The sequence below is a fragment of the Podarcis filfolensis genome (genome assembly GCF_964270895.1).
Source record: "Podarcis filfolensis genome assembly, chromosome: 13".
NCBI classification, from domain to species: Eukaryota; Metazoa; Chordata; class Lepidosauria; order Squamata; family Lacertidae; genus Podarcis; species Podarcis filfolensis.
This window is the reverse complement of record NC_139615.1, coordinates 16,100,010-16,122,158: the sequence shown is the minus strand read 5'-3', so window position 1 is coordinate 16,122,158 and position 22,149 is coordinate 16,100,010. Positions and strand designations below refer to the sequence as shown.

Sequence of the window (22,149 nt, the reverse complement as noted above, 5' to 3'; positions counted from 1 at the left end):
GAAGGGGGGTTAAAAGCAGAATTTGAGGAGGCGCCTATGGAACGATAGGAGAGACTGTTTGTTGGGGGAGAGGGGTTTTACATTTACACGTATCCGTTATTGAATGAAAAACCACATAACCTATATCTTTGACATGATGCTTGATAGATGTTTTCATATTTGGGGTGGGGCAAAATTTTGGATGCTGAAGAATGAAGTTTGCTTTACTATTATACAATTCGGGGCAGGGTGAGGTTTTTAGGGGGGGAAAGAACAAGAGGGAGATTTTATTTTGTATTCCCCCCCCCCCCCGTTTTTGAGACGTAGTTTAGTTTTTCACTTCGTGGAGCGCTAAGCGTGCCTTCATATGTAGTGGCGTTGAGGAGGGAACAGGAAACGTCACAGCCTGACACTTCCTATCCCTCTGCAACACTGTCTCAGTGAAAATATAAATTTCCACCATCTTTCCTGATGGGGAGATGTGGAAACAGGTCTATTTCCGCCAGGAGAACCGATTTCTATCATGCCATCATTCCAAAAAAACAAATCACATATTGTTTTCCATATAGCGCTCGTAACATAATGTTGAGCAAAAATGGGTAAGCACTTTTATTCACTAGATTTGCTTATTTTGTAACTTATTTGTTACTGTTCATCATTCTGCTCGGTTCTGCATTATTTGTGCCTGCTAGTTAAAATTATTATATTAAAAACAGGAAAGGGTGGGGTCTTCCTGAGTCTGGGACCAATCAAATCCTTTCATAAGATTCAGAATTTTGTTTTGGTTTTTTTGTGTGTAGGGTGGGGGTGGGGAGTTCCAAGAAATATTACAAATCCTATTATCAGTTTGTATAAAGAAATGGTGGGTGGGGCGGGGCGGGAGAAGGTCAAATTATAAACTGCTACAGATTTTTGTATCAACGCATGAATCGAGTAAATAAACTCAGATGCATGAAGGCCGTGTCTGTCCCTGTTTCCTGCAAAGCTTTTGTGTCTGTGCCAATTCTCTGCCCAACAGGAAAACTCGCAAGGAAAACTGAATTTAATTCAGGGTGGTCCAACACGTAGCCCTCAGTGTATTTTCTGGTGGCCCTCTGCGACATTTGCACACACACACACACCCTGCCACAAGCCCTTGCATTGCCTTCCCAAAGCCAGGTAAAGAGGCACAAGACTCTGGCAGCATCCTAGAGCCTCCTGCCTCCTTCCTAAAGACTCAAACTGCCCACATAATCAAGATTGTGCAGTTTGATCAACCTCATCCATGAGATTAGGATCCAGGACCAAATCTAAGCATACAGAGCACTGTGAGCACTTGACCATATTGACTTTCTCAACCCTTTCAGAATGCAGTTAAATTCAGAGCTGGGAACTGTGGCTGAGCAACCCGCCCCCAACAATCCAGTTATTCTTCAAGATCCTTATATAAAACCTCCCACCAAATTAAAAACACACACCATCAGATGGTTACACAGTTGTCTTTATTACAGCAACTCCCACTCCGCTGAGAGAGGGGGTGTCTTATTGCACCAAGTCTTAATTTTTAAAAACCTACATACAAATTACACACCACTGGGGGTTGTGAGGGTGTGGCAGTGACGCTGCGAAGGAGAGGAGAGGACATGGCAAGGTAACAACTGCTCCCCATCCGGCAGGAGACAGCGCGTGACAATCCACAGAAGCAATAATTACCCTCAGCACCTGTGCGTCCCTCTGCCCCCACCGCACCATTTGGATGAGGGAAGTTTCTAGCAAATAATAATCTAGTTTGGCTCAATATATGAAGACATGGGGCAGGTTTCCTGAAGTTGGTTTGCTCCAATACAGCTGCCAAGTCCTTAGTGTCACTTCAGGTCCTTAAGGTGGTTTTTCTAAGATGGCCGCCAAATCCCATCTCCACAGTCCGCTTCATCAGTCACCTCTATCTCCTCTTGTCAAAAGGAAGAACTGGCTTTTGTGGGGAGCTGAGAGAAGGAAGCTTTAAAGTGGATGTCGGGAACCTTTAGCCCTCCAGATGATGCTGAACTACAACTCCCATAATCCCAGGTCATGCTTGCTGGGGCTGATGGGAGTTGCAGTTCAGCAACATCTGGAGGGCCAAAGGCCCTACTTAGTCTGAGGAGTGGCTAGGATGGCTACCATGTCACTGTAAACCTAGCCATCACTGATAATAACAAAAAAAATCACATGGAGGAAAACAGAACTGTGGTGTGATATGGCAACTTATGTTCATGCACAAATGATTGAGGAAAGGGAAAAGAGGAAGATAGGTGTGCAAGGACAGGACCCAGAATATCTCAGGGAACTACCAAGAGCTCAGAAATAGGGGGAGAAACCCACAAATAATTGCCCTGCCTTCAGAGGAAGAAAGGACAGAGAAGCCAGACTGGGCAAGATGGCTGCTAAACTGCCCAATGTTTACCTCACATTCGAATTCTACTGCACTCTTTCAAAATTGCACATGCATGATTGAGGGGGAAAGAACAGCCAATCTCAACTATGGTCAGTCCGAAATTGCGTGCCAAGAAGATGGGGAAAGTTGTGTGAAGAAACAGCGGGCCAAGGTAATGTTCAATAGCAATGCTACAAAATGGCTCCTCTATGCCCTGTGCTCCCCACAGCTCCATATAGCAAAAACAGCCAACAACAGCAGAAAAAGGAATGCAGATGCTCTCACAAGCAAAGCATTGTGAGAAGAGAAGAGAATCTGGGAGCAGGATCCAAATGGCTGTTTACGGCCAAGCATGTCTAAGCAACATGGACCATCGGCTAAAGTAGATACAGAAATTTACAGCCAGATATAATCTTAAAATGGATAATACTGCACACAGACCTCAAGCCTCAATGGGGCTTCTTTCCCAAGAACCTAGGATAGTCATTTTCAAATGCTCTTCTTAGTATAATCCAAATAAAATGGCCACCAACTGGCCAATTCATTCACTGCCCAGGCCTAGATATACTTGGGAATTTGGGGAATGATATGGCCTCCTAACTCAAGAGCAATACTCCCCTGCACTTTTGGGAAACGAAAAGGTACTTCTTTTGTGGCTGAATTTGGTCCTGCCCCGCCCAAATATACAGCAAGTTTTGAAGCACAGAACCAAAAAGCTGGAAACGAAGGTCTATTTAGCTGCCCTCAAAATGGTCGATCCAATCCCTCCTTTTCAGCCCACAGGCAAAGTCAATATTCCTCCCTACCAGCCAATCTTCTCCTAAGTGCAAAGCATCATGGTAATGCAGGAGGGAGCCGGGAGGAGCAGGACGTATTCCCATCATCCTATACATTTGTGGGAAGGTGGGGTCATCGCATCAAGCAAGAGCTGTGCAAGTGGAGTGGCTAACCCTGTCACGGCGAGGGATGGTAAGCTGGTCCCACTGCAAGCGTGAAAGGGAGTGATGCTCCTGCCCCTCCGCTGGGGTCGTTTGATGCTACTTCCTCTTTGCACGTTCCGCGACGTCCAGAGCAGCCATATTGCACGAGGCGCAGATCAGGTGGACCAGGCTGATGAGGCTCTTGGTGATGGCGATGGGGGCAGAAACCCACAGGACTAGGCGGTAGAGACCAGCCTGTCCGGGCAGGACTGGAAAAAGAAAAAGGGGTTGGGGTAAGGAAGGAGTCCTTTGAAATGCCCTATGACCTCTAGGCATCGTCCCTCTGGCTTAGGATACTCACTTTCTGGTCCTTCCCCAAAACACAGCAAATAGAGCATGCAGTAGAAGAGCTCATTCCCAGCGCACATGATGAAGAGGACAGTCTGGAAGGAGGAGGAGAAAGCATGTCAAACCAGGCCAGAGAAAAGAGAGCAAAGAGAAGCTACCTGAGTTGTTCCGAAGGGCGTGTCCACTGCACACATAAGAATGTCAGCTCTGTTTGGCTGCTAGTTTATTCAAAAACGTATGCAGACTGCAATCGCCACTAAATCAGCTTACAAGCATGCAGTACAGCATCATGTATGTACTGTATTTTTTGCTCTATAAGACTCACTTTTTCCCTCCTAAAAAGTAAGGGGAAATGTGTGTGCGTCTTATGGAGCGAATGCAGGCTGCGCCGCTATCCCAGAAGCCAGAACAGCAAGAGGGATTGCTGCTTTCACTGCGCAGCGATCCCTCTTGCTGTTCTGGCTTCTGAGATTCAGAATATTTTTTTTCTTGTTTTCCTCCTCCAAAAACTAGGTGCGTCTTGTGGTCTGGTGCATCTTATAGAGCGAAAAATACAGTAAGTACCACTGGTACTATTAATACTACAATCCAAGAGGGCAGAGCTGTCAACTTTTCCCTTTTCTTGCAAGGAATCCTATTCGGAATAAGGGAATTTTCCTTAAAAAAAAGGGAAACTATGTCAGCTATGTCAAGAGGGAAACAAAGTTAATATAAGTAGCAGGCACATTATCCCAGTGGTCGGATACTCCCAACACTTTGCAGAAAAGGGCAGCCTTGGCCTGCCGTCTGATGACCAACAATGAAGGAGTCAGGTGGGTTCTCTAGGAAGAGAACTCTATTGCTTTGATGCCATCATAGAGAAGTCCCTGATCCCCCAGGGCAGGGACCCCAAGGGGGATCTTAAGATACAGACAGCCTCATATGGGAAGCTGGACTTGGAGGTGCATGACAACTACTGCCCAGCTGCAAATATCCCCTTTCTGGGCATATTTCAAGGTGCTCAGTAGAGGGATGATCATGCAGCTCCAGACGTTTCAGGAGGAAATGGATTATCTAGACCAGTGTTGCCTGGTGTGCCGTGGGAAAAATTGAAAAATTTGAAAGATTAAAAAAAAAAAATTTCAAATTTTTGTCCATTAGGCAGGCGCCGGACTGTGTCCTGGGTATGGGGGGGGTTTGACCCCACCCTCAGCCAGCAGGGGCGCCGATTGGCGCTCCTCAGGGGGACACCCTCCACTTTTCTGATGTCCGGGCTGTGATTGGTCCAGACTCCAGCCTGGACCTATCACAGTAGGGCATCATCTACTGTGCGCAGCAGCGGAGAGAAGAAGACGTCGCGACTCGAGTCACCAGGAGGACTGGAGAAGTTGTCATTTTATTTCTTTTCAGTCTCCACTGAATGCCTTGACTGGGTTAGGGACCCTTATAGCTCAGCATCAGTTGGTGGAAAGGACATGACTTTACAGGAGCAGGAGGAACTAAGTGAACTGAGACAAAATCGTGGTTTCAAGCTAAGATTTGCTGATCTACCTTTGGACAGTTTTTGGTTGGATACTGCCAAGGAGTTCCCCCTTCTGGCAAACAAAGCTATTTTGACATTGCTCCCATTTTCCACTACATATCTGTGTGAGATGAGCTTTTCAAGCATGATTGCTATAAAAACTAAATACAGAGAGAGACTGAGAGCTGTTGACGAAGAGCTACGTGTGTGTCTTTCTTCGATTCCAGCCAGAATATCAGCTTTGTGTTCAGCCAAACAGGCCCAGGTTGCGCACTGAATAAAGTATTTTATACTTTTTCATATTTCTGTTTACTTACTATTTCATAATAAAGTAATTATAAAATACTTTCTTTGTGTTTATTTGATTCCTATTCAAGAGAATTACTTTATATATAGTCAATATAGGCACAGAGTTAAATTTTTTAACATTTTCTAATGGTGGTGTGCCTTGTGATTTTTTTCATGAAACAAGTGTGCCTTTTCCCAAAAAAGATTGAAAAACACTGATCTAGACATCTTCCAGTTTGGTTTCAGGCCTGGTTTGGGGAATGAAGCTGCATTTGGTCAACTTCTGTTGTTTTTCCAGCTACAGCCATTTCTGGGTAGAGATAGCCTGGCTACAGCAACACGAATAACCTTCTGACTGGATTACTGTAATGCACTCTATGTGGGGCTGCTGTTGAAGACAACTCAGAAACAACTTTGATTTTGTTTTGGCACTAGCTTAAGACCTGGTTAATTTGCTCAGGCATTCTGGAATTGTTACCCTTATCAACTTAATAGTGTAGCAACTGGCCCCTGTGTTTTAAGTTTATTTACTGTCTTTATCCACTCTTGATTTGTAACTGGGATTGCTTTAATGATCCGCGAATCCCATCCTGAGATCATTTGATATAAAGTGCATTACAATCCTGGAACCAGATGACTTAGGGCTTTAAAAGATCCAAAAGAGCCCTTAAAAAAAATCAGGCCTTGAAACTAACTGGAAGCCAATGGAGACGCTGCAGAAGTGAAATATGAAACACTCTCCCAAACACTTTCCAGACTTTTAAAAGATGATACAATGGCCACAAACCCTCTTCGAGCAGACAGCTAAATCTGCAGGAGACCTAGTGGAAATTAAATCCCCCATAGTTCATTGCGTGCTGCGGTATATTTTTTAATGACAATGAATGGACCCTCCCTTTCTGTTCATACTTTTCAAGAAGGCTTCCAAATACAAGATTTGGGGTTTGAGAGTGGGGCAGAACTAAGAGAGAGGGAGGGATCTCCCAGTATAGATTGCGAGACACTCTGATGGTGGAGGGGAATGAATGGGGCAGTATTTTGCCTTTGAGGAAATGGGATAGCAAGCGATATTTCTATTTTGATTCCAAGGGGAAAGGGCCTGTAGGAAGCAGTGGAAATAGAAAATTATTCAATTACACCAGCCTTGCACCAACAATTCTGATTTCTTTTGCCTTTACTGAAAGATCTGGGTGGGGTTTTTTTGCAGCTTATCACACTACGCCCCCCCCCACCAATCTTTTTGCTTTATTTGTTTTGTCATTTGTTCAATAAAGCTTTTGAACATACTTTTTTTTAAAAGGGATGGAAGCCTGGAGAAATGTAGTAGGAACAGTTCAGAGAGAGGGAGAGGGAGTTCAGAGAGAGGGAGCGGGAGAGAGAGACAGTTCAGAGAGAAGGAGAGATAGTTCAGAGAGAAGGAGAGAGAGTTCAGAGAGAGGGAGAGTTCTAAATAAATTATCACTCACCCGGGAGCTGTAATACACCCGCAGGATTGGATTCCCTGACAAGTCGATGGTCTTGTGGCTCTCCCCACCTTTTACCACGGTGCTGGTGGGAGCAGAGAAGGTAGTTAAAATGGGAGCCAGGAGTGCTCAGCCCCTCTTCCCTTCCACACCTCTCTATCCCAGCAGGGGAGGCACCATAGCTGAGCGGCAGAGGATCTGGGTTGTTTGCAAAAGACCCCAGGTTTGGTCTCCGGCACCTCCAGTTAAAAGGAATAGGCAGATGGGCGATACGAAAGGCTCCCTTTCAGCCCGAGAACCTGCCACGAGTCACAGCAGGCGAGGCTGAGCCAGACCTGGACATCATTGTCCAATATTGTACAAGGCAACTTCTGATGCCGCCATCGAGGGCAGAGTCCCTCCTTTCCCCAGCTGGTACCTGTGGAGATGGAGCCAGTGGGAGGCGACGTCAAGGCTCATGCTGAGTTGGAACCAAAGGGCAGATTCAGGGTAGAGCATAGCTAGGTTCACCAGCAGGCACATGGTGGCGCAGCGGTCCGTCAGCATGTCCAGCATGGCGCCAAAGCGGGTGCCTGGGAAGAACAGCGCACATTAGAAAGGCAAGGGCACTGTAAACCAACGGGGAGGAAGCTATGCATACAGTAGAGACTGCAGCCACACGTCACCCGCAACCCATCAAAGTTTTAATGTATATATTCCCTGTTTAGGGAAGTTTTTAATATTAAATGCTGTATTGTTTTTAACACTTGATTGGAAGCTGCCCAGAGTGGCTGGGGAAACTCAGCCAGATGGGCGGGGTATAAATAATAAATTATTATTATTATTATTATTATTATTATTATTATTATTACTACTACTACTACTACTACTATTTCGTGGCTTGCTATGTGCTTGACAAGTTTTTGCTGCCCCAGGCAGGTGACGGGCACAGGTGGCTGTGCTTCTGCTGTGAGGCCAAGAGTTGTGTGGTCCAGGCAGGCACACTTGAAAACAACAGGTTTCAGTGTGCAGCTTACACAGACGGAAAGTACCGAGAGCCTTGTGAAACCTTCCCATCTCAGCAAGAAAAGCTCACGCTTCCTTTTGGCTACAGCTGCGGATCTGGAGGGTTTTACCCAGAGCCAGGCATTATTCCTGTAGATTTCTGGAAGGGAGGGTGAGGCAAAGAGTAGCCCTGCGTTGCAAGAGGAAGTGGGGTGGGGCACATTGCACAAAGGAGCCGGGGCACAGACCCTCCTTCTTTGTGGCTGCTGCTGGCAGGGGAGGTTCAGGCAGGCAGTGCCTTGTTGCAGCAGCAGCAAAGTACAGATCCGAGGAGGGGTAAGACTGAGGGATAGCTCCTTGCCTGCTGTCACCCAGTGAGCTCAAACCTGAACCAAGCTTTGAGCCAGGGACCTTGTAGCTCATACTCTTAAGCAACACGGCAACCTCAGTTGTCTTCTGAGGACGGAATGCAGCTCAGCAGTGGGAGACTGCTCACAGGAGGCCTCAGGTGCATCCTCCAGCATCTTCAGCTAATAAAGGGACAGTTAGCCAGGCTTCTGCCTGAGACTGTAGAGAGCTGCTGCCACCATTCAAAGCAGACAGGACTGAAATAGATGGACCAGTGATCTAACTCTGTGTGGGACAGCTTCATCTCCTCATATATGTGCTCCTTGACACACACTCTCTCTCTCTCTCTCTCTCTCTCTCTCTCTCTCTCTCTCTCTCTCTTCAAACTGACTGCATTACACCACAACAAATTGTTCCGTACCACACAGAATGCATACATGCCATGCATTTAAAAGCACCCCAAAAGAATCCTGGGAACTATAGTTTGCCGCTCACGAAGGCATGTGCTTTCAGTGCATGGCTTGTATGAGCCACCCTGTAGCCCTCTCTGCCTTGAGGCAAACAAGCCTTACCTTGGTCCAGGGCCCGAGCTGCATAGCCATCGAAGGCATCAAGGAAACCACTTAGGAGGTAAAAGAAGGATGCTATTATGTGGGAGGTTGGCATAAAATAGAACGCAATAAAAGCGAAGATTATGCGGGCATAACCTGCAAAGGACAAGAAAACAAAATGAGACTTTGTCCTGGAATCTTTTAACCCCCAAGCCCTGCAGCTCTCAGAAAACTGGGGAGATGGGTCATGCAAATTCTAGTTGGTTCCCCTCCTTTGCTACCCACAACCCCACCTCCCCAGATATCTAGGCAAGAGTCACTCAAAGATCAGTAATGTTTGCTTCAGGAGTGTTGAAGAGAAGGAGAAACAGACTCCCTATTTTAGAAACACCCTTTTCCTCTTTTGTTTTTGGCACTGAAAGCTACAATCAACTGTAAGAAATGAAAGGGTCCAGACTAAACCTACAAGAGACAGGTGAGTCACTTGCCTGCCTGTCACATCTGATCTGGAGGAGACAGTCCAGATGCTGCTGCCTTCAGCTGCAGATTAACACTTGTGAAAATAACAGGGCAGGAAATAGACGGGAGTGTTGAAGCAGAAGGCCCGGACGCAAGGCAAAGGAGGCGGGGAAGGGGCCGGAGCACGAGGCACTTCTCAGCTTTTACCAAGCGAGATCAGACCAAAGGTCGATCTAGTCCGGCATCGGCACCCGGTTTTCCAGGCTGCATTCGGGAAGTCTATAAAGGGAGCATGAAGGCAAGGAGCCTTCACCCACCTGTGTCTGCCTCCCAGCACCGGGCTTTGGAGCTCTACTGCTTCTGAACACCTCGAGAGGCCCAGAACTAGGTCAGGTCTCCTGGGCCAGGCCTGTCCTCCCTGGAAGAGCATCGCAGCACCCCACCCTAAGCACGTTTACACAGAAGCGACTCCCCCTGTGCAGTTCAGCTGGGTTGATGAGGCTCTTCCCGGGGCTCATGGATTGCACTGAACATTAGCCACAGCAGGGCTGCCTCATCCAGATTAATGGGCGTGACTAACGCGGGGCCCCATTCATTCCAGCCGGTCTACTCATTCAGGATGCGAACACACACACACACCATCCATTTAAAGCATCCTTAAAGCACATATGAATCCTGGGAACGGTGGTTTGCGAGGGCTAAAAAGTCCGTGCCGGGTAAACTACACTTCCCAGCATTTCGGGGAGGAGAAGCATAGCGCTTTTAAGTGGATGGGGCGCGCGCAGCCCGACGTGTTTCAGGATCGCAGCCTCCTCCTCTCCCCCGCCCGGCACCCCGGGGAACGTACCGATGAGGTTGGGGACGAAGAGGAAGATGTTTTCTTGCTTCATCTCGCGGCCAGCTGTTGCTCCGGCGGCGGAACCTCCTTGCAAGCCCCGATGCAACGCTCGGACCACGCAGCGCCCACCCGCTGCAGGAGCCCCTCGTGTTCCGCCCGCTCTTTCTCGTCCTCACGACGGACTCGGAGGCTCCCGCTCCCCGCTTTCTGCCTTCCTGCTTTGGCCCAATGCACGCAGCTTCCCCCGGTTTCCGCAACCTTCAGCTACTCTGTTCAGGTTCGGAAAGGAAAATGTCTGCCTGTCTCTTTAAAAACTGCGCTCCCGCCCCTTCCCCGGGGAAGAGGGACATTTCGGAACGCCAATGGTTTCGTCTCCGTACGCTCCCCTGCCGGCTTTCGTTTTGGTGTAGCCCCACCAACAAGAAGCCGGGCTAGAAGGGCCACTTCTTCTTCTCGTCTTCCTGTGATTTATGGTTACTCCGCTCCTAGACTGCTCGGAGGACCGAGGCTTCCGAAAAGCTCCATTTAGTAGAGAGAGTCGGGCGAACAGCCGCCGACATGGAGGTTGGCTTTGGAGCGCTTCCGGTTTCCCCTGGGGCGGCTCCTTCGTACCCTCCTGTTTTCTTATTGGCCAGTGAGAAAGTAGGGAAAGGGAACTGTTATTTCCCCACGCTAAAAGGCTCGCCACATCCAGTGCTTTTGTATAGTCTTGATAGTAAGAATTGCCATACAAAAGTCTTCAGCAAGAAAGTGGCCGCCTTTAATAATATATCTTGCAATTGAAAGCAGAACTTTTACCTCGAGAGATCATATTTTTTCTTGTTTTGACAACAAACAAACGTGTTTTTAAATGAGTGGTATTTCTTAACGGGAGTATGAAATAAATTTCGAAAACATAATTTGAATCGGTGGGCTTTCTAATCATTTCTTCTTTGGCTGATAAGTTTTATTTACAAGCTGCTGGGCGACTGAAGATGCCACATGAAGGGGTAAAGAATCGTCAGATAAAATATGGCTGATTTTCAAATTCCATAGTTATTGCTTTAATGGAGTTAATAGTGGCTACTGGCACACTTTGGTATTGTTACAGATTATGGGTAGGCATCTAGTATTTATATCAGTGTGCTGACCTTTCACCAGGGCTATGTATCAATTTAACAGTAAATTGCCCATTGATGGCACTACGTATACAGTGGTACCTCAGTTTTCGAACATAATCCGTTCCGGAAGACCATTCGAGTTCTGAAACGTTCGAAAACAAAAAAATCAGTAGTCGACAGCTAGGCCTCAGGATCTTGCACTTAGTGGAAGCCGTGTGCCATGTTCAACTTCCGAGGCGTGTTCAAAAACTGAAGCATTTATTTGTGGGTTTACGGTGTTCAAAAACTGAAATGCTCGTCAACAGAGATGTTCGAAACAGAGGTACCACTGTATGTATATATATATATGTAAAAATCAAAATCACAAGCATGGGTCCAGCTGGGATTTGAACTCAGGACTCCTTGGCCAAGTCCAGCACTCAGTCCATTACACCACACCACCTCTTGCTTGCTAATCTGTGAACAGATATGCAGGCTGTACAGTATATGAATACACTCATGTATATGCACTGGTCAGGGTTTTCACTTGGTTGTTCATTTGCATTTTATTCAAATATATTTTGGAAGAGGTGGCAGTGCCAGCTGCTTTGAGTGGTTCTTCAATCCCTTCATGGACAGAACCTGATGTTTACCTAGAATGCATCTTATGGCAATTAACCCAGCATGCTTTGCAGCTTTCCTCCCCTTCCCAATTCTGCTTGCTGTGATTATTCCAAGGATAGCCAACCTGGTGCCCTTCAGATTATAACTCCCAACAGCCCCAGCCAGCATGGCCAATGGCCAGGGGTGGTGGGAACCATAGCCGACCAACATCGGGAGGGTGCCATTTTGGCTCTCTCCGATGGAATGGGCGAGAGATGCACTGTCCTTTCCCCCTCCAGATCCTGGAGGGAAATGGGAGAGGGGTTCAAGCGGAGTGTTTATTATTCTCTCTTGTGAATACAATGGGTCTGGAGCCAGGTTGATCAGGTGTCCTCAGACAAAGCCTCTGGCTGGTCGGTGTCGCTGTCCGAATTCTCTGGCTGAGGCGGATCCTTGCGCCGAGACACTTTGCTCAGGAACTTGCCTGGCCCACCCTGGCGGGACGGGCAGCAGATCAGGGGCTGTAGTGCAGGGAAGGAAGAAAATGAGAAGTAAAACACAGTTTCCAAGCACCTCCACCACCCTGACACTGGAAAAGTCTGTTTCCTACTTGGCATAGAATGTGGCTATGATTATACCAAGGAACGTGATGATTTATGGTCAAAAGTTCCCCAGCTCTGGACTTGGTCCTGCTGGAAGTGTGGGGTTAGGGTTGCCACCCTCCCAGACGGAAACAGACCTTGCTCTTTTACATGTTTCATAGATTCACTGAAACACATCCAAAATTAAAGTTATCCCTGGCAACACAATTTCCCCCAAAGTTGGCAGTCCACCCCCAGCCATGCTAGTATAAAACCCGGGACTGGAGTGTGGTGATGCTAAATGTTTCAGAATTTCTGAAAATAAGAAAAATGGAGTGTTCTATAGTCCCACGCATGAGGGAAATCCTCTTCTTCCTCCCTCCTCCCTCAGCCTGGATGTGGGCAGGAGTGACAGCTGATACCTGGGTGCATTCTGCACAGGTTGGGTTGAGGACAGGAAAAAGAGAGGGAGGCTCCATAGAAGAAGAGATTGTGGCTTGCAGGAATGCAAAGACCCACATCTGCTGAAATTCTTGCTTTTGCATAACTATGAAGTATGGCAACCAGTGTGTTGGACTAGGGAGAGCTGGATTCACATCCACAACAAGGCATGATTCTTGCAGGATGACCTGGAGGCCAGTAACAGTTGCTGTCAGCATAGCCTACTTCGCAGGGTTGTTCTGGGGATAAAATGGGAAAACCCTAGATTTGCATCTACAAATGCAACGTTCCGCAGTTTGCAGAAAAGATCCACTGGTGTCACTATGTGTTGCCTCCCAAACTGTCAAGCAATTCTTCACAGCTTTAAGGACTCCAGTTAAAAGTTTGTTTGCTTTGTGGTATAATCAATGTAACCCTAGGGGCACCCTACTTCTTGTTTGGAGTTGTGACTCACAAGTCGTGGATGGGGCCTGGCAGTCTGTCCTCCCTCCCTCCCTCCCTCCCTCCCTCCCTCCAACTTGGCCTCCTGTCCAGTCTCTCTTTGTCTGCTTAAAAAAGCAGAGATCAGCCGATGACAATGTTCCCATCAGTGCATTCCTACGCCAGGAAAAGCAGTACCAGTAGATTTGTAAGTCCTTGTAGTATAACTGTTAGACTTTAAAGTGTTGGGAGACCAAGGTTCAAATCCCGACTCAGCCAATGAAGCTCACTGGGTGATCTTGGGCCAGTCACTGCCTCAGTCTAGCCTACCTCACAGGGTTGCTGTGGGGGGGGGGGAAATGGGAGGGAAGAACCAAGTGCACCACTTTGAGCTGCTTGGGGGAAAAGATTGTACATAAATGTAATAAATAAACATTAAACAAACAAATCCTGCTCCTCTTGCCTCTACCACCTGTCCTCTCCAATTTCCCCTGGTGCCTTATGCCCAGAGAGTCAATACCTGAATGGTGTTGAGGTCCTGCTCAGATACTAGGGGAGAAAGCCCCTCCACACCAGCCGAGGGGGAACGTCGGGGCCGGCGCTGGGTCACATACCCCATCTGATCTTCCAGAAGCACAGTCTCCACCTGGTAAGGGAAGAAAGCATCTTCAAAGCCATTTTTCAGTCTTGGGAGTCGAAGCCCACACTTCCAACACACATACTACTACTAGCATTAACAAATATGAGAGATGACCTGTGTTAGGGTTTGCAGCAAAAACAACAGATGACCTTGTGGCACTTTGAAGACAGACGGATTCATTACCATATCAGTTTTCACAGACTAGCACAAGAGGAGCTGTCCTCAGCTGGCAGATTAGGCACACACAAGTGCAGAGGGGAAGACAAACCCCCGCCCCGTATTTAGGGGTGGGACCCAAAAGCTATTAAATGGAAGAGGTAGGGCCTGTCACATTGTCACAGTATATTTCTATCTGCCTACTGAGGATACATTTCCTGCATTTGGTACAGTGGCTGCTAGTTCACAAAAGCTTATGCCACAAAATTCAGGCTTTAAAGTACCACACAAGACCCCTCTGGTTCTTTAGCGGGAGCCACAGAAGGGCAGTGCCACTGAGCACATGCAGAATCTCTCGCTCACAAGTTAGCAACCACAGGCAGCTTCCCAAATGCCAGATTCATTAGGAAAAATAGGTTCCCAGGCCAGAACTCCAGCACCTTCTAGTTTAGAAATGAAAGGGGGGCAGACGAGCCATGCTTGGTCCATATCGGCCCCTGCTGGCAGCCACCTCTGTAGCCAGGAAACTTGCAAACTCCTCAATAGGCTGCCAGCATGCCATAAATCTGCAGTTTGGGTGGCTTGTCAATAGTAGCCGAGACCTGTCAAATGGAGGTATTTTGTGTATCAAAGTGGGGAGGTTTGAGCAGGGGCAAGAATAACGCGTCCCGGAGGGGAAAGGAGACAGGGTAGTTACAATATCTAAAGGGATGGTTAAATGTGTCAGGAATATGAATGACAGAATGGAGACAAGCAATTCACAAAGTGTCATGACTGATAAATTAGAAACCATGCAAATTACACATGCCCCACTTTCACTGGGCAGCCCCTCCTTCTACGATGATTTGTGTCTTTCTTGCCAAGGTGGCTGGACGCAAGTTTCAAAAGTAGCTCCCCACTTTGTTTGGGGCTCTTTTTCTTCTATCTGTTGTGGGAGGGGGGAGATCCTGTTGCAACTGATCCATAAGAATCAGGCTCGGCATCCAGCCTTGCTTTCTTATATGTGATTAATGTCTCCATTTATTTCTCTGACCAATAGCAGACCTCAAGGGATCCAAAGTCGCTTGGTGGGGAGCTGGGCTGCAAAAGCCAACCCCAATTTCCATAATGATACGAAACAGCGGTTTGAGGGCACGTACTTGCTTATGGCGTGAGGGGTTTCGCCCTCGAATCTGCAGAGACAGACCCTCCTCTTCCTCTGTGCAGTCCACATCCTGCTATGGGAGAAAAGGGAAGGATGGAAGGGGGGACCCAGAAGCAACCCCCCTCCCCACTCATGCTCTACTCTCTCTTATTGGGCCCCTCCTCACTGTTTCATAGGATCTCCATAGTGATTCCTGCTATTTCCATTAAAAAAAAAAAAATATTTGGTTTTACAAGTGTAAAGATACAACAGTACCAAGTACATATTCATATTTAGAGATTTCTTGGAATCTCCAGACTTCCCACCATCCCCTTCCTGGGTCCTACTGTCAACATTTTCAACTTTGTATTATTTCACAATCCATATTTTATACCTCTTCGTGTTGTCCATAGTGTTTGTTACATTACAAGTGTTATTACAACCCTGCTAATGTTTTCATCTGCTTACCGCGGTCTCCTAAATAAATTAAATGTTTTGCTTCCTGTTATTTCTTGATTCCCCTTAGCCCCTCCTACTTCAGATTAAGCCCCACCTACCTGCCCCTCCCTGCTGCCCCTCGGCAAGCCTAGACCCTTGGCTTCAAAACTGTAATGCATCTCAGCATGTGCCGAATGCCTTCCTCTCGTCAGAGGGCAGATTACAACCAGCCCCTGCTCATCAAAACTTTTAGGTTGAAGACCACAGGGGACACATATCACTCACTCTTTCACAGGCACAAGAGGATATGAAGCACCGGAAGTCATGACCCCCTCCTTGAAGGCCATCATCACTAAGATCTGGTCTGGAAAGAGGAGCATGGAAATAAAAGCATATATATATATATATATATATAAAGTGTGGAATTGTAGAGTTGGAAAAGACCCTGAGGATCATCATCTAGTCCAGCCCGCTGCAATGCGGGAATATTCAGCCATCCCATATAGGGAATGAACCTGCAACCTTGGCGTTATCAGCACCACGCTCTCCCCAACGTTAAAATGATGGGTTTGCCCCACAAGGGCCTCCCACAAGGTCACTCACGGACAGGTGAATTCAGAGCCTGGGCTGGGTTCTCGTCTGGCTGGGAATCCTGGCTTGCACTTCAGAACAGGGTGCAGGAGTGCTGCAAGGCAGGAGGAAGCAGTGAGGTGGCTTTCTTTAATGATTTATATATCCTGCACCTTCAACACAAATTTACATGCGCAGAGCTGCTGGCAAGGCAGTAAGAAGCAAAAGTAAGAAAATAAATAAAGATGGCAATTAATTATTATTATTATTATTGACCACAAGTTATTATAGCAAACTAAAACAGCAGCAGCCCATTGAAGGAGAGAGCGAAACTGAACTGCGCTAAATTAAAAATGGTAACATTAGCAGCCCTTTAAAAAGAAACCTGGGAAAACAGAAATAAGACTTCTGCTAGGCCCTAAATGGCAGGGCCCACCATATTCACTTGACTGTAATTAATTTTAACATTGTATTTCTAAAGCTCTTGTAACCTGCCTTGGAATAGCATAGTGAAGTGCAGAAATACAGTGATCAATAATAATTCTAGCAACAAGAGCTCCAGGCAGGCCTCCTTGGGGGGAGTACAGTGATACCTCGGTTTACGAACTTAATCCGTTCCAGAAATCCGTTCTTAAACTACGCAATGTAAATAATGTAAATAAGATGACATTAAGAATGATTGTAAAGATTTTTTTTGTTTTTTTTGAAAAAGTTAATAAAAAGCATTAAAAAAACCCCCAAAACCAGAAATCCGTTCTTAAACTGAGGCGTGCTTTCCCTAATGAGGCCTCCCGCCGCCAGTGCCCTTCCACCATTCGGATTCCATTCTCAGACTGAGGTAAAGTTCTCAAACCGGGACACTACTTCTGGTTTTCAAGAGTTTGTAAACCGAATCGTTCATAAACAGGACTGTTCGTAAACTGAGGTACCACTGTATATCCCACAGTTGAGGAGCCACCCATGAAAAGGCTCTGTCGCTCCATTCACCGTGCCACACGTCATCTGAACCCCGCCTACTCTCTCTCAGTAGCCCCGCCCATTCTTATGGAGGCCACACCCACTGAATTCTTAGCTTCACACAGAACCTGAAGTAGGTGAAGATATGGGGGGTCAGTGGGTGTGACCCCCATAAGAATGGGCGGGGCTACTGAGGGAGTAGGCAGGATCCAGATGGACAGCGACAGAGACGACGGGTGTCCAGGCAGAAAACAAACTCCCAGCAACAGGGATATTGATACTGACCATTTTCTGTACGTCGGATGATGGTGCAGAATTCAGAATAAGGTAGCGGGGGCTCTGTCAGGAGCTGGAAGAGCCCTTGGTAGTCAGGGGGGTTCAGAAACCCCAACAGTCGCTCGGCCAACCCCCGTGCTGCCATGTAGCTCAGCCGGGCCTGGGCCAGGGACTGCTCTGCATGGAAACAAGCGAGCTGGAGAGAAGGCAGAAGGGGACAAGTCACGGCTATGCAGGCTTTGAGCCCCACACAATTGTCTCTAGAAGCCATGCCAGGCCCCAGAGACAAGAGATTCCTACATAAAACTGCTATAAAAAGAGCTCATTTTTGTCACTCTTAACCGTGCCATGGGTCTTCTATAAATGACAACAATTTTATTCATTTATTTTTAAATCTTACATACTGATTTATTTACAAATAAATAAATAAATAATTTATTATTATTTATTTACAAATCTTCAATATCTTTTCATTTATAAGCTTACAAATCTCAAAGAAGTCCACAATACGCAAAAACCATTAAAATAACCACTGAAACGTCAACATACTCGTATAATTGCAGCAACTCCAACAGCCTGAACAACAACAAAAACAGTCAGGAAATGCCCAAGAAAAAGGAAACGTCTTAAAATTTACGGCCTGTACTACATTGAAGGAAAATATAATGAAAATGGTATACAGATGGTATATAACGCCAGTAAAACTGGCTAAAATGTATAAAACATGTAATAAGTGTTGGAAATGTAAAGAAAAAGAAGGAACATTCTATCATATGTGGTGGGAGTGTAAAAAGGTGAAAGGCTTATGGGAAATAATATATAATGAATTGAAAAAGATGTTGAAATATACGTTTAATAAATAAGAAAGACTGTAAACTTTTCCAATACGCAGTAACAGCAGCGAGAATACTTCTGGCCCAAAGATGGAAACAGGAAGAAATTCCAACGGTGGAAGAATGGAGAACGAAATTGACTGAATACGCAGAATTGGATAAACTAACAGGGAAGATTCGATACCAGCGAGACCAAAAGTTCATCGAGGACTGGGGGAGATTTACAGACTGTCTGAAAAGCATATGTGATGAACAGATAACGCTTGTTGGTTTTCAAGAGACTCTGTGAAAAATTAAGAAATATTGTAAAAAATAGTAAGAAGGGAGAGGTGATTTTTAAAGGCAATATTAAGCTTAGAAATGTGTTAAATAATATAAATTTAAAACGAAAAATTGGCAGAGAAACTGAGGGAAGTCAAAAAATAGATGAATGTGTGATAAAATGTGAATGGATTGTATAAAATTGTTGTTGAAAATGAATAAAAATGTTATAAAAAAAGAAAGAAAAAGGAAACGTCTTTAACAGTCTGTGAAAGCACCCTATTGTTGGGTGCTTGCCTGATCTCCTTCCACAAAATGGGTGACACAGTGTAAAAGCCCCCCTCCTTTGACACTGGCAGCAAAAGTGCTAAAGGCTGGTTGTTACACACCTGTCACAGTGGCTGTGTACACACACCTTACATTTAAAGCGCATTACTTTCCCCAATGAACCCTGAAGTTTGTTAAGTGATCAGGGCATTGGATGGAGCCAGTGTTAGAATATGTGTGTGGGGGATCAGGGTTCAAATCACCCCTCAGCCCAAGGTTGGGTGTCCTGGGCTAGAAACTATCCTTCAGCCAGGCTTCCTCAAACGTGGCCCTCCAGATGTTTTTGGCCTACAACTCCCATGATCCCTAGCTAGCAGGACCAGTGGCCAGGGATGATGGGAATTGTAGTCTCAAAACATCTGGAGGGACAAGTCTGAGGAAGCCTGCTTCAGCCTAACTCCCAGTGTACTCTCTGTGTGCAAAGGCTGAAAAATGATATTGGGAGTTTTGAGCAAGAGAATTATTTCTCTCATTCAGTCTCTCTAATACTGGTCATTCCTAGAGCCTGGGCTCAGGTACCTGAGCAGACTTTTGCGCTTCCACAGAAGCCTGGACCATTTTGGCAGTGCCGGCCACAGTGTTCACCAAGTACTCAGCCATGGCTTCCGATATTCTGGGTGCAAAGCCAGTTGGGGCAGCCTTATCGTCCTGAGGAGGGCTGTTCCTGGGGGTGCGACAGCTCTCTTCCATTTTGGATCTAAGAAAGAGAGAGAAAGATGGACACTGGGCAGAGAAAGGAATGTGCAATTGGCGTTAAAAAGAAGTAGGAGCAAACAGCTGCTGAAATAATCAATTTCAGAAGCAGTTGTTGGGCCATGAGGCTTGACTTTTCTATCCAGAGCATGAACTGGAGCTATTGTTGTTTCTCTCTACCGGGCCTGAAGATGATGATTCTGAGCTAGAGTATCTTTTATCCTTCACTGAATTGCTGGAACACATGATTTTGAACTTGAGACATGTATCCACAACATGCATCGTTAATACTATGGGAAGATCAGCACAGTGTTAGTGGTTAGAGGGCTGGACTAGGACCTGGGTTCAAATCCCCACTCAGCCATGAAGGTCACTGGGTAACTTGGGGCCAACCACTGTCTCTCAGCCTAACTTGCCTTATAAGGTTGTTGTGAGGATTAAATGGGGTCAGGGGAAACCATGTACACTACCTTGAGTTCCTTGCAGAAGAAAGTGAAATATAAATGCAATGTACGCAATAAAAAAAAAGATGAGCCCATTGCTTGCCATTTATTCTCACATGAATCTCTCCAGTGACTGAGATCATTTAAGGAGGCCCAAGGCTGAGGGCTTTCATCTTACCAGCAGTGGGCGCTTTCTGACTAGAGACATTTCAATGATGTAAATCCCCGCTTTTCTGCTTGCTGAAAAATTTAATTTTTAAACACCAGGTAAAGATTAGCTTGTTTCTTCAGGCACTTCATGGCTTTTGAAATGGCTTTGAGAAATTCACCCCTGCAAGTGCACTCCATTGTCTTTTGAGATGGATGGACGCCAGCCACAACTGTGAGAGATCCAGCCACTCTAAACTGTTCCCATCTACGGCTGGTTGAGGACACAATTTGTCGTTTACCTATCATGTATTTTAGATTGACATTTTAGAACATACGCTGTCTTAGATTCTTTTTTAATTATCAAAGGATGGGATAAAAAAACTTTAAATATATTGGGGAGAAAGATCGTAAGTCTTCATTTCTGGTGTCCCCGTAAAAAAGTAAGTTAGCATAGGTTCATATTTGCAATAAGTGCGGCTTCTGGACCTGTCTCTGAAGCAATTTGTTGTTGCTTTTGTTTCTTAATATTATTTTCTTAATTTGTATCCCATCACGGAACACAAGGTGGCATAAGGGTGGTCACCCATGACTAGGCCCAAACCTTCTCAGCTTCACGACTCAAAAAATACCCATCACTGAAATTTGCAGGCAATGCAGAGCTCTTTGGGAAAACACAAGATTTGCCCTTCCTTTAACCAGCAGGTGCAGACTATTGTATTGGAAGAAAGCAGTTACAGAAAGAAGTTACAGACTTCTGCCTTCCCTGAGGGCAATTTTTGTTCTTAAAGCAGGCAGTACCCACAAGTTTCTCTCTTTTTTATGACTAGTGCTGTGAATTAAGATGTAAGTCCACATACCTCTTTACTCCCACCCCCCTTGCTTGCAAATGTGATATGAGCAGAGTACTGCCAATTTTCTGCTTGCTTTGTGTGTGCATGTGTCCACGACTATAAATGCAGAAACAGGGTAAGAAGGACTGACTGATGGGAGGAGGCACTCTCGGGGGAAATTGCAAACTTGATGTAGCCCCTGGTGCACTTCTGGAAACCATGTAGCCTGCAACTAATCCTGAGCCAGGACTGTATGGTAAGCGGGAGAAAGGGCAGGGCACCAGTGAGTGCACTGCTTTAACTGGGAAAGGTAGACAACGCTCCCTTCCATTCCACATACCTACACAGATAAAGTAATTCTAACGTGCTGGATTTTGCCAGCGGATTCCACTGTGCCCAACATTAAATGGGAGTCTGATGTACGAAGAAGGGAGTTTGCTAGGTGGCTTAGGAAGCTGCTCTTGTGAGTCAGGTCTATTTAGTTCAGTAGTTTACACTGACTGGCAGCATGGCTTGCAGGGTTTCAGGCAGGGCGTAACTTCTGCAAGTCCTACCTGGATTTGCGAGGGATTGAACCCACAACCTCGTATGCTCAGCCAGGTAGCTACAGCCCAATGACACAAATTCGCATATGCTACTACAAAGTACTGCCTCTGAACAAATTAAAAAGAGGGCAAGTGCCTGGGGTCTTACCAACGCTATACTTTATAGCATTCCCAGCTGCCCTGTAAACAAAGGGGTTTTTTTAATAGAAAAGGAAAAGGGGGAAATTTTTTTGGAGGCACCCTCTAGCAAGGCCTCTAAAGCCCACACTTAATGGATAGGACTCTCTCAATGGATACGAAGGTGGTGGCCTGGAAATTGAGCAAGTGGAAACACAATGTGACTTAGTGGCAAATGCCCTTCCTATTCAGGGGACTTCACCTTCACACCTCCCATTTTCTATGCAGAAAAGGCCCTTGAGCTCTGTTAAGATACAAACCATCAGCCCCTTCCTTCCCTTTCAAGCCCTGTCCTGTGGGGGTAGGATGCAACCAAGATGCTCCTTCAATTGGTAGCCAACTGCCAGGGATGCAGTTGCCATGGGAATGCTTCCAGAGCCCAGTTGCTAGGCGATGGAATTCCTTGTAATGTAAGAGGGTTGAATGTTTCAGAGGCAGAAAAGGGCAGACCTGCAGAGGCTGAGATGGAGCACATATACAATTGCAGGCTTGTGAGTAGAGGAAAGAGGGTGTTCCAGAAGGAAATGCATCCTTC

The 22,149-nt window shown here is 46.2% G+C and overlaps 2 protein-coding genes across 6 annotated transcripts; both read right to left on the bottom strand.

Annotated features, from left to right (window-relative positions):
• Positions 1–1,442: 1,442 nt before the first annotated feature.
• On the bottom strand, positions 1,443–10,526 carry CDIPT (CDP-diacylglycerol--inositol 3-phosphatidyltransferase). Its single transcript, XM_083581914.1, has 6 exons — positions 10,081–10,526; positions 8,796–8,930; positions 7,310–7,463; positions 6,895–6,976; positions 3,653–3,734; positions 1,443–3,560 (listed from the first exon to the last, which is right to left on the bottom strand). The coding sequence occupies exons 1-6, from the start codon at positions 10,121–10,123 to the stop codon at positions 3,409–3,411; spliced, it is 648 nt and encodes a 215-aa protein (XP_083438040.1). The 5' UTR covers positions 10,124–10,526; the 3' UTR covers positions 1,443–3,408.
• A 1,551-nt stretch (positions 10,527–12,077) lies between these two features.
• LOC310747486 (uncharacterized protein) lies at positions 12,078–21,993 on the bottom strand. 5 transcript variants are annotated; one of them, XM_083581909.1, is made up of 9 exons: positions 21,875–21,993; positions 19,296–19,473; positions 17,905–17,931; positions 17,365–17,551; positions 16,156–16,237; positions 15,838–15,916; positions 15,131–15,208; positions 13,716–13,841; positions 12,078–12,274 (listed from the first exon to the last, which is right to left on the bottom strand). In XM_083581909.1, exons 2-9 carry the CDS (start codon positions 19,464–19,466, stop codon positions 12,137–12,139), a joined length of 888 nt encoding a protein of 295 aa, XP_083438035.1. In that variant the 5' UTR covers positions 19,467–19,473; positions 21,875–21,993; the 3' UTR covers positions 12,078–12,136. The 5 variants fall into 5 exon arrangements, with proteins under 5 accessions (XP_083438035.1, XP_083438037.1, XP_083438036.1 ...); XM_083581911.1 differs by having other exon boundaries at positions 15,131–15,205; XM_083581910.1 differs by lacking the exon at positions 21,875–21,993 and adding an exon at positions 21,233–21,716.
• Positions 21,994–22,149: the final 156 nt, after the last annotated feature.